The sequence below is a fragment of the Punica granatum genome, chromosome 3, assembly GCF_007655135.1.
Source record: "Punica granatum isolate Tunisia-2019 chromosome 3, ASM765513v2, whole genome shotgun sequence".
Classification (NCBI taxonomy): Eukaryota; Viridiplantae; Streptophyta; class Magnoliopsida; order Myrtales; family Lythraceae; genus Punica; species Punica granatum.
In genome coordinates, this window is record NC_045129.1 from 35001278 (window position 1) to 35018893 (window position 17616).

Below are 17616 nucleotides of genomic sequence, written 5' to 3' on the forward strand. Positions count from 1 at the left end.
AATACAAACTCGACATCTTTTGCCGTGAGAGAGAGAGAGCTGGGCACACCGTTGTCGAACCACATGACGAGCTATATATGCACTTGTCCATTGCAGTCGGTTGAGAAGGGTGAGAGAGAGAAAGCGGTAAGCCAAGTGGAAGAAGACGAGATTTCCGATTTATACGGAAAAAGGATGAGAAGCTATTTTTACTTTAAATCCGTTTTCTAGCAAATCTATTTTCTTATTATTTTATATTTTTCGACGTGCCCGTCGAAAATTGAAAGGAACCTAATTCATCCTGGTTCGAGTTTATATTAACCTATTAAAGAGCAAAATTCTATTAAATTCTTGTAGAATTTTTCTATTCACGATAATCGAAATTCAAAATCTTGTTTAAGAAGAGAAAAATGAATGTCTTCCAATCACTAGAATTGATCCAGGCATGAAGTTATTATTATTATTATTATTGTTATTATTATATTGTTTCAAGTTTACTTCGCGAGTGGGTAGGGTGGGGATGCTTGGGTCTGGGGGATGTCAGAGCTTACAGCTCAGCAGCTTTGGACTCAAACCCTACGGGGATCTGCAACGTGGCCCCTAGGCCCACAAGCTTACGAGTCACTTTTGTTATGCTTTTATGGTAAGGCATGCAATTATTCTTGTTATTATTATTATTATTATTATTCTTAGGCCAAGACCAACAAGAATTTAAAAAAAAAAAACAGTGAAATTAAGTGAAGAAATTTCGACTTTATATAATAGTGTAAATATGATAGTATGAGTGATTTTTAGGGTGAATTATTGAACTCCATATTTGGAATTAATTAATGTCGAGAAGTTGGTGGTTGTGGCAGTTAATAAAATCCATCTCATGTTAACAACTTCGACCAGTTTGGCATGTTGCCGGGGTTATCGTCGCAGAAGTTACACGAGTTCTTAGTTCGTTCCGAACCGTAGTTGTAGCAGATGCAAGTGATTTTGGGACTCAAACACTCCTCGCAACATGTAAATCATAACAAGAGAGCTCAACAATCGTCTACAAGCTTTGTCTACTTATTTTTTGGGTGAAAACTCTATTCTATTTTATTATATTTTTTTTCTTTTTCTTTTCTTTTTTTTTCGTTTCATTGTGTTATGTGTGAAGTGCATGACATTTCATGCCAAAAAGAATATCTTCAAGAAAAAAGGGAAAGAAAAAGAAGAAAAGGACATGAGTATTAGAGATATTATTATGGTTGGTTAGGAATTATGGAATAAGATCGTATTGATCTATTAAATTAGTTGATATTTCAAAGATTTTCAACATCTGATTTGATATTATGTTGATATTCGAGTATCATTTATATCCTAATTTCATTACTTTATCGAGCCTATAAATAGACGAGTTATTTCATGTATTTCACTAAGTCATTGAGAATAAGAATTCTCGTGGTTTGTCTTATGGCCACCACGCTCCAATATCTCTAATGTGTCTCTCTTATATTTGAATTTCTTCAATGAGAAGGTACATGCAATAAAAAGGAAGGGAACAAACAAACAAACACCCGTATCCCCCAACAAGAGGAAAAGGTTGTGCCACGGCCGATAGATTTAATTGAGGTAGCTCTCGTACAATGTTGGTCAAGACTACCTTTGAAAAGAGAATTGGAGGATAAACATCACCTCATATACATAGGCATGCACTTATATATCTCTAGCAGATCGGGTCGCATCGATCGCATCTCAGCAAAATCACGACAACAATCTATCTGCGTCACATACGGTTCGTGATGGCACCTGGTCGTCTCCTTGGGTTCGAATAAAGGGTTCTCTTCGAGAGGTGCATAAATATCAATAATTCCATCGCAAACTGAAATAATGTGTAGAACTTTCATTATTGAATCGAGATTTCAGGATGGCAATCACTCCCATGCGAAGTGCTCGTGTGATACCACATTTTCTAGTGGAAAAAAGTTGAGCAAATTATTTTACTAATTTCTTATGTACGTCTGGAGTAAAATACATAGAATATCTCCAACCCATACACACTGAACTTGGTCATTAATTATTGGGGTAATCCGCAATACTCATATAGCTAAGCTCCACAAAAATACCCCAAAAAAAACAAATCCTCCTTTTTATCGTAAAATAAATTTCAATATCCATAGTGTAATATCACAAAATTTATCGTCAAAAGAGTTCCGATTAATTATAGTTCGAATAATTTCATTGAGTAAAATTCTCTTGTTCTTGGATATTTTATGTTGACGCGATTGAAATTTGAAATCTTACTTAATAAAAATGGATACCGAGTTACCCGATTTATCCTTGGGTATTGCCCAATTTTAATTGCTAATACTTAGCACTATGAAGTCCAACTAGCTATTTACCTTCCATCGAAGGGCTGCCCTCGAAGTCGATTCCCGATCGAGTGCGTGCATGGGTGTGGGCGCACTTTGTCGTATACCCCCAAATTCACATGGAGAGGAGCAAGAGAAATAGTTTGATGCGGGGCCCGCCACAATCAGTGGACCACACAGCCGAGGAAATCGGTAGAGGGTCTCGATTTCCGCCACGTGGGCTGGCAAGTGCCAAGACATTTGAAGATATAAATATAATAATGGTAATTTTTCTTTTCTTTTCTACTGGGCTTAGGCCCCGTTTCACTATCAAAAAAAAAAAAAAAAACCCGCGTGACCCGATAATTTTTTTACAATATAGGTAATCAATGTAGGGGTTTTTACCTAAAATGACTCATGGTTTACCCGTTTTGTCAAATCTATCATATACTCTTTTTTTTTGTCAAATCTATCCAATGGTTTACTTTTTGCATCAAATCTATTACGGCATTATCTTTTCCGTCAACATCTAACGGCCGTACTGATGTGGCACTTGGAGAGATAGTGGGCTACACTTGTCACGTGAGAACTACGTCAGCACAGCCGTTAGATGTGGACGGAAAAGATTACGCCGAGATAAATTTGATGCAAAAAGTAAATCATGGGATAGATTTGACAAAAAAAAAACATATGATAGATTTGACGAAACGGGTAAACCATGAGCCATTTTAGGTAAATTTCCCATCGATATATGTGACCTATAGATGAATATGTAGGACAGCCACATAAGTAAAATCATGATCATAATAAAAAAACATGTACTTTAGATATATAAAGCAAACAATAATGCTTATAAAGATATCATCATTTTGTAATATGTATAAGTACTTAGGAAAATACATAGCAAATAAAAAGACGATGGATAAATATGTCGTCATTTTGAACTTGAAGCATATCACGTATTTCGATAATTTTTTTCCGATTATCAACGAGACTTTTAATTTTTCAAAGACGATAAATTATATATTATTACATGTGAATAATCTAGACAAATTTTTAATATTCGTTGAATATAATAATAATAAAATATAATATAAGTTCATTTAATTAAAAATAAAATGTCAATTTATGTGGAGCTGAGGATTAGCAAATAAAGTAATTCGTGCAATTGATGACATTTTACCAATAGTATAAGTTCATTTAACTAAAAATAAAAGGTCAAATCACATTAAGTTAACAGTTATCAAATAAAGTGATTCGAGCAATTAGGAATATCTTATCGGTAATTAAGGATTCTCAACTGAAACTCCTATGATTCCGCTTTTCCGCTTTTATATATTATGTATAGATTAGAAAGGAAGACCTAGAAGAGGGTTCGTTTGGGGAGCATAGGACCTTATCCCTTATTCATTATTAAAAAAAAAAAAGCCTGTCCCTGCTTACACTAAAAGATTCAGCAAGTTTGATCTAGTAGGTCCACCCAATTTCAATTGAATTAGTTAGGATTATTAAACTTTGAAATATCAAGCTGGGCACCAAAAACATTCCACACATTCGCTTCACTTACAGGTGGAAATCCCCACATGCTTTATTTTTTTCATATTTATTTTTATTTTCTTTTAAATTCATGAACTTCCTTTTATAATCTGACACCAAAAATAAAATAAAATATTGAGGGACCGTTTGGATTTAGAATTAAAGTTACTTTAATTTTAATTTTAATTTTAATTGTGGAAAAGGACAAATGAAATGTGATTATAAATTTGACTTGGAAACGTGTGTTTTTGTTGTGTAGTGTGTTGAGTTAAAGTTAAAGTTAAAATTTTTTAATTGAAAAATGTACATTTTTGTTGTATAGTGTGTTGAGTTAAAGTTAAAGTTAAAGTTAAAATTAATAACTCCGAATCCAAACGGGCATCAGTTCCTTTGGCCAGGTTGTATCTGGTTCCTTCGGTATCATTGGAATCAAGATGGATTCTCCTCTTCAACCAGTGCAATGGGGTCGGTCCGGTTGTAGTTTCCAAAAAAGTTAAGGGACTTATGAGAGGGATGATAATAGAATGTGTGCTTCACAATTAAGTGAATACACGTCAAGGAAGGAGGCTATTGCAATTACACACATTATCTGTGCGGAGTCGGAAGATCTTGAATTTGATTCTTGCCCGAGAAGTTTTCATAGAAGATAAAAATACCCATCTCTTTTTTCATGGATTACATGTATATTTTTATTTGAAAAGATAGAAGTATACGTCTTCCATGATTTAGAAAAGAGACGTTAAATAATGATAAATTTGTTCATTCTATTAATAACTTAGCGGTCAAGTGAAAAGAACGAAATTACTCCTTTCGAATGGAAAGTGTAATAACACTTTTTCCACCCAAATTATTCCATTCAACTTAGACTAGAGTGTAGAGCGGTGCCATAACGTACTGGCAGGGATTGTTGCAGAGATCTCCATTCAACCATAAGTCTCTATAATTGAAACATGAAGCATGAAATCAACATATCGCCTCCCGTACAGCGCAAACTTTATCGATTACTAGTTGTGGAGACACGGGATAGAATGCGATATTATATAAAATTAGAGAACTCAATTTTTTTTTATAAAAGTTTATGTGTGAAAAGAAAAAAAAAAAGTTGAATAACTCACATTCATGTAAAAAGTTGAAGAACGAGCATCTAGTGATAGCAGATTGATCACAATTTATGTGAGGGAACTTCCGTTATTTATAACGTATGATACACAATATAGTATAGATAAGATAACACATCGTATCTATATCTATGAAAAAAAAATATAAAATTTGATTTGCTTTTTGAAAAGTAAATATATAACACATCATATATCTAGAAAAATATGATATAATTTATTTTTTTAAAAAAAAAATTATGATCTTACCGGATCTGTTTTGGATCTTTTCATAAAATATCTTTATTTTTAAAAATTACAAAAATAAAGAAAATAATTATATGTCCCGTAAATCTGTGTCCATATGTTTGTTTTGAAAATTTAAGTCTATATTAATCTAGTCTGTATAATGATCAGTGTCAAATCTATATTTATTTGTTTTAAAATTTTTATATTAAAATATGAAAAACTCTGTTAAAAAAAATTTAAAAAAGGGGAAAACATCAACTAATCCTACAAATCTATATTCATTTATTTTAAAAATCTTTTATAAAGAAAGCTCAAAAAATCGAGTAAACAGTGATTAGTCCCATAACTTTGTATCTTCATATTTAAAAAAGGGTCTTTTATGGGAAAAAGAAAAGCTCAAAACATCGAAAAAATTCAATTCAATAATGAAGTATTTTGAGATCTTCTGTCCATGTTCATCATGTTCTTATTTTCATATATATAATATAATATATATATAGATATAGATATAGACATAGACTGGTTATAGATACGAGTCCTCACTGTTATGCAATTGTCGATATTCGTCTGAACAAGGGGAAAAAAAAAAATCTGCTGGGGAAAAGAGGACGTAATTCGCATGTAACAATTTTTAAGATGGACTGGGCTCTTGTGGTAGATGTTTCAATATTGTTTCCTTATGGTCCATCTGGCCCATATATGTATGTATATGTATGTATGTATGTATATATCCAAACTTTTGTGGATCGATTGATGATCCAATTACTAGTTTGAAGGGCCTGTTCTCTATGTATGTATGCATGATCAACATGGAGCTTAGCTGGCATCTGGAATTTTTCAAAATCATTGCTTGCTTAAATTACAATCATGCTGACCACTTCTACATTTAATTTTTATCACGTGAATTTTATAAGACAAGGCTAATTCTCTATTATATAGATAATTTGTTGAAACGCCAAAAGAAAGGCAATTACTCACCCAAATAAATAAATAAATAAATAAACGTCGATCTCTTGGTTTGATGATATACTTGCTCGATGTAATGGTCTAGGACCAACTTTTGCATACGATCGAAGCCGGTGGAAAGTACATTATAGATGGCATGTATTCAAAAACTATACTTCCTATTTTTAAACAATTAAATATTCTTTGAAATCAATATATCTTATATATAATGTATTTTAATAAGAAGTGATAACAACTACATACAAGCTTCCTTCTTACCAACCTTCGATTTCTCCTTTTCTCTTTTTTTTTTCCCTTTTATTATGTGGACGGATTGGATGGCATCAAAAACCAACTTGCACCTCAGCTGAGTCAATCCAACAAATCAAATTGAATCAATTGAAATAAATGAACCATTATATCTCGTCAAAGAGGAGCATTCTCACCGTCTCTGAACTAACTATCTTGAAATTGCTGGTCGAGAGATCTTCATAACCAGAGTTTTGTCCATCCATCCAATGATCTCGGCGGAGCCTCCAAACGGTCTAACTCGGGATCGTAATTTTGCACAAGTGAATTTGAGTCTCATAAGCACTTTTATATTTTCTTCTAGAAACTCATGGATCACACTAATTCAGTTCGAGCCGATTCATTTAAGGAGAAGTAAGATCTTCGCGATATGAATTTTTTTTTATTCATAAATTTAAATATATGATTTTATATAAAAAGAATAAGTACACGATCGTTTGATCTAAGGTGTGGTTGGGCAAAGAAAATTTATTTATAGGTGTATATTCATGTGTGGATGTCACCGCCGCTGTTAGTGTGGAAGATAAGGTCCCACGTCACCCGGGCCCCACAAAGCCCTTTCCCCTGATTCCCATCTCTTTAAGTGACTGGGCCCACAGGCTCCCCTTGCGGGCCAACCACGTCATTGGAGTTTTCCCTTTTGCGTGCGGATAAAATGCACCACCGGAAAATTCCACCCAACACTCTTCCTCTGCCCTTAGAAAACGTTTTCTCGCCGTCCAACCACCCACCGGAAAATCAAAAATCAGAGAACGGAAAATCATTTTCCTTCCGATTCCTCCGCCTCCCGCCGCCGTCAGAAGTCAGCCTTTTCCCCTAACCAAACGCTGTGTCATTCCGGTGAGCTGCAGCGGAAGCTATTCAGTCTTGCGGTTTCCGATTTTCTCGGAGCAAGATGATGCCGAGGCAGCGCCGGGGCCATCAATCCAAGGCTCTGTACGAGCTGTCCACCGTGGTGCTCAACCTCATCCGATCGGCTCCGACGCCGGTCTCTTTCTCCGGCGAGGAGTCCCTCATTGCTCCCCCGGCGTCGGAGGCGGCTCCTTCCTCGTCGAGGAGGCGGCCGCCGGCTCCGCAGATCACGCCGGCGGGTTTCGCTTCTCTGCTGCTTGGAGTTTCGATGAGTCTGATGCTGTGCGGGTCGGTGACCTTCTTCATCGGGTTCATACTGATGCCATGGGTTTTTGGACTGGTCATGATGCTCTATTTGGCGGGAACAGTCTCCGCTCTATCGGTTCTCGGCCGATCCATCTTCGGTTCCGCCGCCGCTGCGCCGCCCGATCCTCCGAAGAAGATAGCTTGAGAGTGGTACTCTCCTCTGACCTTTCTTCTGTTTCTCCATTAGCGTTGTAGAGCAGGTGCGAATAGTTGAGAATGTCTCTTTATTATATGAGCTGATTCATTGAGCTGCGCGATCCATGAAATGGTCCATTCATATGCCAACTGATCGAGCTTAAGCTTGTCGAGTTAGCTGCCGATGTAGTTCGTAAAGCTCGAAATTTTATGAGCCCGATTAGGCTTCTGAGGCTCATGACATAGGATACAAGCCAAGAATTTGATTACTATGCTGCCGCAACATTTGCATCCGATGAATGTGATCATTGGCTTTGCCGGTTCTTGTTCGGGTTTTCGGTGGAGCCAGATGATGTATTCTTTCTCGCATAATCTGTTATGTAACTCGAGGCTCGGAGAATATTGATATTTGATGACTCCTTATCCTGTACTTCTGCTGATGTATTGCAGCTTGGAAGCTCTTATGAAGGGAAGGAAGCTGATTCCATGGCCGAATTATGTCGAGATGAAGAATTTGCCTTTGTAAACACTATTCTTCCTGCTCTTAGGAGCCGCTGCCTTCGAGCGAGCCGTTAAAAAGATGGATGTTTCAGAGGTTCGGAGTGCTACTGAGAAAAACTGTGAATAGCTCCGTCTATCATGGATATATGAGGATACGACCTCCTCTCTTCGGTCGACATACACAGATCGAGTTAGTTAATGATAGACTGAATGTGTTCGCGGCATTATTATCTTATGAACTACTGTCATCACTTCTCAGGGCGGGGTTCGGTTATGCTCTGTTTGGCTGTCCAATTCCGTCTTCTCTTTTCCCTTCTTCAACTCTAGTTCTTTCTGGATCTGTAAATTCATATTTGAATCGTATGACAGTTGAATTCATCACTAGTCTGAGATCTGAAATGAGCCGTGAATAACACTGACGCTTATGACGCTTATCTTACCATCCTGCCAACAGTTCGTTGACATTGACGCCCTCTTGAAGCATTGTAATGTTGATGTTGGAATTATTTTGATTACAGTCTGATGCGTCGTTGGCCTTCGCAGTCTATGTTCGTTTCCCTTATTCAGGTTCGATAAGCCAAGAGCAATCATTATTGACCCGACTCGTTGTCGTTCTCAGGTAGGCTGCCATACCACGTTAACTTTCCAATGAAATGAGATAACATGCCCTCTAGTTAATTGGTTCCATCATTTCCGAATCACCATACTTCGCCTCCTCCTTTGGATTATTTCTTAGCCTCTTTGAACTGTCAGATCAAAATAGGAGTACGATGGCCGACATAGTGGATTGGATAATTAAATTTTTTTACCAGAACCGCGAGTCAAAAAATAAGAATAGTCTATGGTCCTTATGAGCAATCAAATCGTCAACCTGCTAATCATCACTATCAAAATAATTGGGAGCAAGATGACATGAATAGTCAACCCTCGTGACCAAATTACAACAATAATTGGGGTGCCAGTACAAGCAACAATCATAAGAACAAACCAATAAAAGGGTCTAGAGCTGTCCCTAGAGAAAGCACCAGAGCATATTGATTTATCGATGAGACAAATAAAAAACGTGACAACAATAGTGGAGTTGCAACTTTATATCCATAGTAGTGATTGATTGAATATACGGGACGCGCGTAGGACAAGAAGAGTCATCCGGCGTAGATGTGAACGCCGATGGCGATAAGGAAGATGGTGATGAGGCCGAAGAAGATGATGGTGTGGACTAATATGGAGATGCCACTGGTCTGCATGCTCCCGAACTGGATGATCCGGTGCTTGCCCGGTAGCTGGAACAGCAGCCCCGGGCTCAGCAGCACGAACAGCACGACGGCTATAACAACCGGGCCCCAGTCCGCCATTAAACTGATCTCACTTATAAGCTATAGCTTCTGCTGGGCTGCAGCTCTCATGCCTTCCCTCCTAGCCTTCACTCTCTTTATATATAGGAAGGGGGAGAAAGAAAGAATAATTTTGAAGAGATTAATTTTCGGTAACTTGGAGATATTAATTAATTAATTAATGAAGAATTTTAAATCTTTCAGATGGGTCGGTGAATCTTTTTCCTTCCGATTGCTTCCTTTTGGTAACTAAAGCGGAAAGTGGGCACGTGGCAGGTTCACTGGGGCAAGAAGAAAAGCTTTTGTTTGTTCCAATCAAGCAACTTAAAAATGGTTTGATTTACTAAGGTGCGCTGGTTCAAATGATTCGATAGGTTTAAATCCTGGGTGTAAGAATGAAATTCACGCTAAAAAAATTTTAATTTCTTAATACACCAATCTGGCTCTATCAAATATTAGTTAGGACTCGTTGAAGTTATACATGCTGATGCACACGTAAAAAATTGTTTGATTTATATCTCATTCTACATTTATTGTTCATTGTCTTATTTCAAGGACTTCTTAGATGCATTACGTGTTGGATAAGACCTGGGTTGCCACCACATCACTGGTTCTTCATATAAATTATAATAATTTAATAAGGATTATGGAGAGTAAGATGTTTTTGTTTTGGTGAAAAAGATGATTAGAGGGATGACATCCCACATTATTTTGACACGTCATGGTCTTTTCTCAGCTTTAGTTCGTTGATAATAATAATTAAGAAATTAATATCATGAGAACACACGAAGAAGAGGATGACACAAAGTCGAGATCTAACGCGTAATCACCTTAGAAATGATTATAGGGTTTAATTACTATTCATTTAGGCCAAGAAAATTAATGAAAGGGAAGTGAGAGAAAGTCGTATCGACATATGCTAGTATAGGATAGACAAAGTACTGCATAGACTCGATAGGTAAAAAAGTAAATCAATATTACTTACTGAAAAAAAGAAGGTAAATCAGTATTTCCGAATTATTAATAAAGAATTTAGGAAGACGTACGAGGATGGACATGAACACCAAACTCCGCATGAAAGATGTAATGCATATTTGTCATGAGACAACCGGCTTATATTAACGCGGATAGTCTAGCCAAGATGGGTGTTACTCAATCGATCTTCCGTTTTGTTTACCGGCTTATACGCGAACTGTTGATGTTAATTTTTATGTTTTATGTCAATGGTATGCCTTGTTTACTTTAAAAAGAAAACAAGCAGTCCACAATTCTGTTTCCAATACAATTTCATAAATCATATTGCTATATCCATCTTATAGTACGCTATATGATGAATGAATTTTTATCTTTTTATTTATAATATTTGAATCCGAAACTTTACTTATGAATAAATGTTGAAATCATCAAGCGAGTCATCGGTCAAATTTTAGGAATCGGGACTTTTTGCATTTTATATGATTCAACCAATCAAGAACAAGGGTGCCAAAACCAATCCTCAACACTGAACAATATTTAAAATATTAAAAACAACCGAAGGACCCAAAAATAGGAACAACAAACAAAATTACAGCCACTCAAACTGAAACAGGACTTCAACAGACACTAATTAAAAGGAAAAAATTGAAGCAGAAAAAGAATAATTCAAGAAAAAGAGGGGAAAAGAGAGCCGTTCTCTCATCTTATCCCCTCCTGTCTTTGTTTGTTTGTGTTCCTGATCTATTAAGAAGAATTAGCTGACAATCTCAACCGAAGTACAAGTGGACCTTAATCGCGAGCAAGAAGACACAGATGAGGCCGAAGTAGAGGAGGGAGTGGATCAATATCGACGCCCCGCTCGTCCGGAAGTTCCCAAACTCGATGCACCTCTGGTGTCCCGGGACCTGGAACAGCAACCCAGGGGTCAAGAGCACGTACAGCAGCACCGACACGAACACCGGACCCCAGTTCTCCATGTTACGATGCGTATTTAATTACCGATATCCTTCGATCTTTTCGAGATTTATAGTGACCCACATTATTGAGGATTCGTATTTATAGATGAGGAGGAGCTTGATATCGATGCAAAGGGAGTTTATGGTGGCATGTGAGGGTGCTTAGGGAGGTTGAAGGGGAATAACTTGGATGCAATGCCAACCCCTAATGAATATAATATATACTTGCTTACTAAGTAGGGCTGGTGCTACAGAGAATGTGTGAGGTTCAAGAAATATTAAAAAAATCAAAAAAAAATTTAACGCATCGACACAACTCTCGCCTGGTGATTAAGAGGTCCTAAGTTCAACATCCAGTACGACTACCCGTATCCCTTTATTCGATATTAAAAATTATTATTTCAATGTTATAAGTTCATAGGTTTTCTCATAATCGAAAAAAAGAAATATTTTAAAAAAAAGGTAAGTACAACTGAAATTAGCAATAAGAGGGGAGTTATTCCATTCTCAGAGCATAACCTCTTGAACACAGAAAAGTATATAGGGAAAGATTTTTCTCTAATTAGAAGCTCGACTCTCTTTCAAAATGATAGGCAATGCCGAGCAGCCTTGATCGACGTTTTGCAACTTGGGCATAAAGTTGATTAATCAAAGTCCTAGCTAGATTGTTTTGGGTGTTTCTTTACTCCTCTCAAACTGAGGACGATATTGCAATCATATTATGAAGAGCGTTACAATCCCACATCGATCAAATAAGAAAAAAATCAATTGGTTTATTAAGAAATTGAGTTTACCGTTTTATCATCTTAAACTTTTGAATTAGACATACATGATACAAATCGCTTATATGCCTAGTAAAATTTTAAGACATATATATGGAGCGAGCTAGCATATATTCCTCACGGAACCGGTCCTCTGTGGAGGCGTCTTGGATGGCCAAGCATAGACGAATTTACTTGCAGGCGAAACTTATATATCGCTCGGAGAAGTTACGAAATATTTTGTTATAGTTCCTTCTAACAGGGGATGGTAAAGCACGTCTGCAGCATCCTATCCAAAATTTTTCTTCAGGTCTGTACATAGTGAACTATACAGATGAGTCGGTCCTCGTTAAGCCTATTACAAACGACCAATTTATTTGTTTATAAAATCAAACTTAACTTAACTTAATTTAACTTTATTTTTTTCTTAATTCAACGATACGATCATTACCCTTATATATTTTTCTTTAAAGTCTTTCTCATATATTTTCTTATCTATTATTACAATTAATTTTTCAACATTAAATTTTCTCAACTATTTCAATTATTTTTGTTTTAATTTTTTCGATTCAAAGTAAATCAAATTAAATCAAATGTAATTTCGTTACCAAGCGCAATGTATGACTACTCCGATGCCTATTTTTCATGCTTTTTAAGACACAAAACATAACTTTTTTCTATCGATAAGCAGTTCTCGCGTTAACAACACACTTTTAATTTATTTTTTTCAATAGGGGACCATGAACATCGTCCCAGTAGCAAATATAAGAAAGTGGTGACATAAAAAGATCTGAGAAATTCACGTATGATAATTGATAGATCGATGTCGACGTCAAAAGTCTCTTGTACTAAACGCACTTTCTTCATGGACAATGTTCGTAAAACCAAGCAAGTTTCTCTTTCTTGACGAATTCCATACGAGTGGAAAAGTTGCACTAAGTGTCAACATTTTGACAGCAACCCATGAAAGTGTATCGTCACGTCTCCTTCCACTTTTTAACCAAACTTAGCAATGACCAAAGTTATAAAATCAATCAAAAGATCATATATAACGCAATCGCACACGGCTTACATCTGATAACTCATTATTATGATACTATTCGCGTTCATTTATTAATTATTAGAATTTCTATTTTATTGTACTGAAGTTTTATAATTCTCGAAGAACTGAACTATACTATTCATCTTGACAACTGTGGCCGAGGATGACTCGGCAAACGCCGAGCCACCACGTGTCCCCCTTGGAGGGCTTCTAGGCTCCTTTGACTTTCCATCTACAGTCAGTTCGGTGGATCCTCCGGGAATCTTCTCTCTTCCTCTTCGTCTTCTTTTCCCTCTCTCTGTGTCGTGCGAAGGTGCTCCAACAGCAGCAGTTCGTGTCACTGAACAGATGGAATCCCTATCCGACCGAAACCTGGACCTCATCAACGTCGCCATCCACCGATTGATGGAGGAGAGAAAGTCGGGTCATGATAAAGACCCGTCTCTCGGACCCGAGTCCGATGATGATCACCTTCTCCTCTCCAAACTCCTCTCTCAGGTACAACTGCAAGAAAAAGAATCCTATTTCTCTTTGCGGCTAGTTTAAGGAAATTAATCGCCAGGGCAGTCTGAAGTTGTGTGTAGCTTTTTAACTGAGGATGGTCTGATTCATTGTTGCCAATGTAGTTGGGATAGTGTTCGGGTTTCGGTCGAGATGTTATATAAGCCGAGGACTGAGTAGGGCTTACGGAAGTCCATCGCGATTAGTTCCGATTCAAATGTTGATTCTTGTTGTGTCCAATGAGTGAGTAATTGATGTGGCCCTTTTCATTTGATGCTCTTGCTGCTCTCCCTACAGGTGGAAACTCTGAAAGGAGAGTCTGCAGCCATTCCGGCCGATGAGCCATCTCCGGAGACTAAGGATGCGAGCTCTAGGGCGAGCATTTTGGGCATGAACACTGAAGATTCGGGTGGAAAACCCAAAGGGACGAGAGAGGTTGAGACGGATGAGATAGTGAAGGAGCTGAAACAAGTGAAGAGGCAGAACACAATTACTCACTGGCTCCTATCCATCATGATCGTGCTCACGCTAACTTGGCAAGTCTCTGAGGTGTCTTTGGTCTTGAAGTTAAAAGACGGTATAAGCCACCCGTTTCGGTCCGTCGGGAGTATGCTCACTGGGATGTTCAAGGGCAGCCGTGCAAACGGGAGAAATGGGGATGACTCGAGCATGCTCACTGGGATGTTCAAAGGCGGCCCTGAGAATGGGAGGAATGGGGACGACTCTCCGGGATCGAACCAGAGCCAGATTCTACCGATTCCTGCAATGATTCCTGTCGGAGCTTCCCAAGTTTGACATCATAGACAATGGTTCGAATGGCGAACACAGCAATTGAAATTCACGATAGGATGTTTCCATAACGTTGGTTTTATTTGAAGGGAAAAGCTGTTTGGGGAAGGACCAAGTTTGATATTCTTTTGGACATGTAGTTTTACTTAAGATTCCATCATCATTTCGAAAGACATTGCAGACCTTGCAGTGCAATATTGAAATTTTCTCGTGGTTAGGTTGGGGACTTTTGTGTTGCGTGATCCTCCGACTACATGCTCAAATTGATCAAAAGTGCGCAACAGGCAGATTTGCTCTTGCAATTCGGTTCGTTTAAGAGCTGCTGTAAGGTAATCGACTTTAAGTTCAAGTAATCGAGAGGGAGAATATAGAAAACGAGAGGGAGAGAAGCAAATTAAGGAACCCCATTGTGCATTCCAAGTGTTTCAACATTCAAAAAATGTAACCAAAAGTATCGACTTTTAGACCAAAAGTATGGACTTTTAGACTCCATTCAACCCGTATGTATTCCCCGATTGCTGGAATGAATGCTTCAGTGCTGCTCCCTCACGCATAGTTCAGCCGGAAAATGTCATTTAGCACATAAAAGCTGCCCTGGGGCGTTGGCATCAAATGGAACATCTGGAGATCAAACACACAAAACAAGAACATTAGGCTCTGGAAGCAGATATTAAGGATCTACAGCCCAATGCAATCACAGCACAGGTTGGTTTATAAACATCAATGAGTATATAACTCAACCACGATCCACAAGCAAAAACAAGCGATCCACAAGCAAAAACAACCACCAACGTTTCTCATCAAGTCTCAAGGCACATACAAGGATGCTTAAGAACGGAATACATGCCGAGGAAATTCTAAAAGGAGAAGTTCAATGAACAGAATACTCCCTAAAGACCATAATCGTGGCATCAGCTGATTGAGTTAACTTCGATATGGTCGAGTGGACAGCTAGAACCGAGCAAGTTGATTAACCATTATCATGTACTGCTTCGGACAAATCACCAATTCATGCACTATTCAAACCAAGGACGATCCAACATACACATTACGGCCGAAAAAGGAGCAATTCAGAAACCACGACACAATAAATAATGCATAGACTCTGCATTACTAACTAAAGATTGATAAGTAGGATAGTTCCTAATCCATACTTAAAGCAATTCCGCTCCGATTCATCATTCTCCGATATCAAGAGACGTGCATGGATCACATAAGCATATAGCTAGAGGCTTCATAAGTTCCGATAAGAACCGACCACGACAAGACCGTGCAGATGGTTGTTCGGTTTACGAATCGCCAGAAAAAAAAAAAAAAAAAAAAAGCACAGTTTATGATCAAAAGGAACAGCTTCATTTAGTAAATGAGATCATCAGCAAGGCACAGCTTCGATCAGACAGTGAGCTCATCAATGAAGCAAAGCAACTGACTATTCCAGAATCATGGATTCACGCCTACGAGCTGTATGAAGCTTCAATCAAATCAATCATATTAACTAAGAAGCGAAGCCAGACCATCGAAGCCATATCATCGCATCAGATCCTAACCGAATCAGTCAAATAAGCACGGCGAGATTCATTGAGAGTAGTAACCTGGCTGAACTTGAGGGAGTGCTGCTCGCCGGCGAGCTGGAGGTTGCCGCTTACGAAGACGAGCATGCCGCCGGCGGGGCCGGAGGGCTGGCAGTCGACGGTGCTGATGGAGTGCTGGCACTGTTGGAAGGGGAGCGTGGTGAGCTTGGTGACGATGTTCTGGGATCCCTGGATCTTCTGGCCTTCGAAGGTCAGCATGGAGGCGTCCTGGTAGAGGCTACCGAGGCCCCCCCGGTTGGTATCAAAGGTCGAGTAGTAGTGCTCAACGAACGCCTTCGCCAACCCGTCCGGATCCATTGCTTTCTTTTGCACCTCCGCTGACCTCCGACGACGATGAAGACGGACGCTGCTCAGAAGATGAGATCTCTCCTTCGTCTTCTCACTGGCGGCACTGTCATATGAGAGAGAGAGAGAGAGAGAGAGAGAGAGAGAAATTGGGATTATATCGTCGGAGAGAAATTGAAAATATCGCGATCCGGAGAGTGCTTATATACGACGCCGCTGCGTGCGTCCAACGCTGCGCCCTTTTTCTTTTTCTTTTTTTTGTTAATTTATTTCTTTTTTCTCGTATTGCATACTTGGCAATTGCCTCGGGCAGATTAACATAAAATGGAATGAAGGAAGATTACTTATTTCTTATCAATGTGAGCAACGTATTTGGTTTCGAGCTAGAAGCCTAGAATAGAAGAACTTGTGAACAGGTAAATAATACATCTTATCTCGTGTTCTCACTGGCTCGAGCCAAATCTGAAGAAGCATGACACGAGCGATAATCACAATAACGATGCTCAATTAAAGTATAATCTCGCGTGTCCATGTCGACCTGTAATTACTTTACCCCTTTGAGGAATATCGACTTAATTTGAATTTTCGAGTTCGGTACTTTCATGGTCATGATTAACTTCAAGCAATTCAATAAATATAAAAAAAAAATGCTAATCATCGATGATTTAGAACTATATATCTCATTGTTCTCACTATGGTCGTTCTATGCATCATCCCCATTGCTTCACCAAGTAGTCAAAGAGGAACTTCATAAAGAAAGGGCCATAAAGGCCCATCCAATGGACCGATGCGATACCATAATCTTATTTCTCATTATAATTTTTTTTTATTGATATAGATATGGTGATAAAAAATTGATAAATATGTGAGTTTGGTATATAGTGGGCAGGGTGCAACCTGTTTATTCTCACATAGGCTTAAACAACTCGAGCTCGTTTGCAATTAACAACCGTTCTCGTTTTTCGAAATCACGAACAATTAGTTTTATTTTGTTATCTTTAGACATCAATGTGATTATAACTTTATTCGAACTCACGATTTAAATTGATAGAGTGAACATATTATTTTGACTGTTGCGGACGGACCTGTTGGAATGTGCAAATCCCAAACTTGCGCTGACAAATCAAACTTCGGTACTAGTCTTTTTAATGGAT

General features: G+C 38.2%; 4 protein-coding genes across 4 annotated transcripts; 2 read left to right on the top strand and 2 right to left on the bottom strand.

Moving 5' to 3' along the window:
• The first annotated feature begins 7331 nt into the window (after positions 1–7331).
• On the top strand, positions 7332–7736 carry LOC116200577. Its single transcript, XM_031531411.1, has one exon. The coding sequence runs from the start codon at positions 7332–7334 to the stop codon at positions 7734–7736; it is 405 nt and encodes a 134-aa protein (XP_031387271.1).
• Positions 7737–9075: 1339 nt separating this feature from the next.
• LOC116200579 lies at positions 9076–11533 on the bottom strand. Its single transcript, XM_031531412.1, has 3 exons — positions 11309–11533; positions 11037–11062; positions 9076–9603 (listed from the first exon to the last, which is right to left on the bottom strand). Exons 1-3 carry the CDS (start codon positions 11511–11513, stop codon positions 9373–9375), a joined length of 462 nt encoding a protein of 153 aa, XP_031387272.1. The 5' UTR covers positions 11514–11533; the 3' UTR covers positions 9076–9372.
• Positions 11534–13408: 1875 nt separating this feature from the next.
• On the top strand, positions 13409–14832 carry LOC116201766. The gene is made up of 2 exons (XM_031533165.1): positions 13409–13793; positions 14094–14832. Exons 1-2 carry the CDS (start codon positions 13644–13646, stop codon positions 14589–14591), a joined length of 648 nt encoding a protein of 215 aa, XP_031389025.1. The 5' UTR covers positions 13409–13643; the 3' UTR covers positions 14592–14832.
• A 133-nt stretch (positions 14833–14965) lies between these two features.
• On the bottom strand, positions 14966–16636 carry LOC116201767 (nuclear transport factor 2B-like). The gene is made up of 2 exons (XM_031533166.1): positions 16178–16636; positions 14966–15206 (listed from the first exon to the last, which is right to left on the bottom strand). The coding sequence occupies exons 1-2, from the start codon at positions 16472–16474 to the stop codon at positions 15132–15134; spliced, it is 372 nt and encodes a 123-aa protein (XP_031389026.1). The 5' UTR covers positions 16475–16636; the 3' UTR covers positions 14966–15131.
• Positions 16637–17616: the final 980 nt, after the last annotated feature.

Excerpts from the sequence above, each read along its gene's own strand:
- LOC116200579 (XM_031531412.1), bottom strand. The coding sequence starts at position 11,513 with ATGGAGAACTGGGGTCCGGTGTTCGTGTCGGTGCTGCTGTACGTGCTC. Across the intron at positions 11,063-11,308 it reads TAAGGTCCACTTGTACTTCG|TGTTGAGGATTGGTTTTGGC; the intron begins GTTGAGATTGTC and ends AATATTGTTCAG. Across the intron at positions 9,604-11,036 it reads GGATTGGTTTTGGCACCCTT|CTTATAAGTGAGATCAGTTT; the intron begins GTTCTTGATTGG and ends CAGAAGCTATAG.
- LOC116201767 (XM_031533166.1), bottom strand. The coding sequence starts at position 16,474 with ATGGATCCGGACGGGTTGGCGAAGGCGTTCGTTGAGCACTACTACTCG. Across the intron at positions 15,207-16,177 it reads ACTCCCTCAAGTTCAGCCAG|ATGTTCCATTTGATGCCAAC; the intron begins GTTACTACTCTC and ends TTTGATCTCCAG.
- LOC116200577 (XM_031531411.1), top strand. The coding sequence starts at position 7,332 with ATGCCGAGGCAGCGCCGGGGCCATCAATCCAAGGCTCTGTACGAGCTG.
- LOC116201766 (XM_031533165.1), top strand. The coding sequence starts at position 13,644 with ATGGAATCCCTATCCGACCGAAACCTGGACCTCATCAACGTCGCCATC. Across the intron at positions 13,794-14,093 it reads TCTCCAAACTCCTCTCTCAG|GTGGAAACTCTGAAAGGAGA; the intron begins GTACAACTGCAA and ends CTCTCCCTACAG.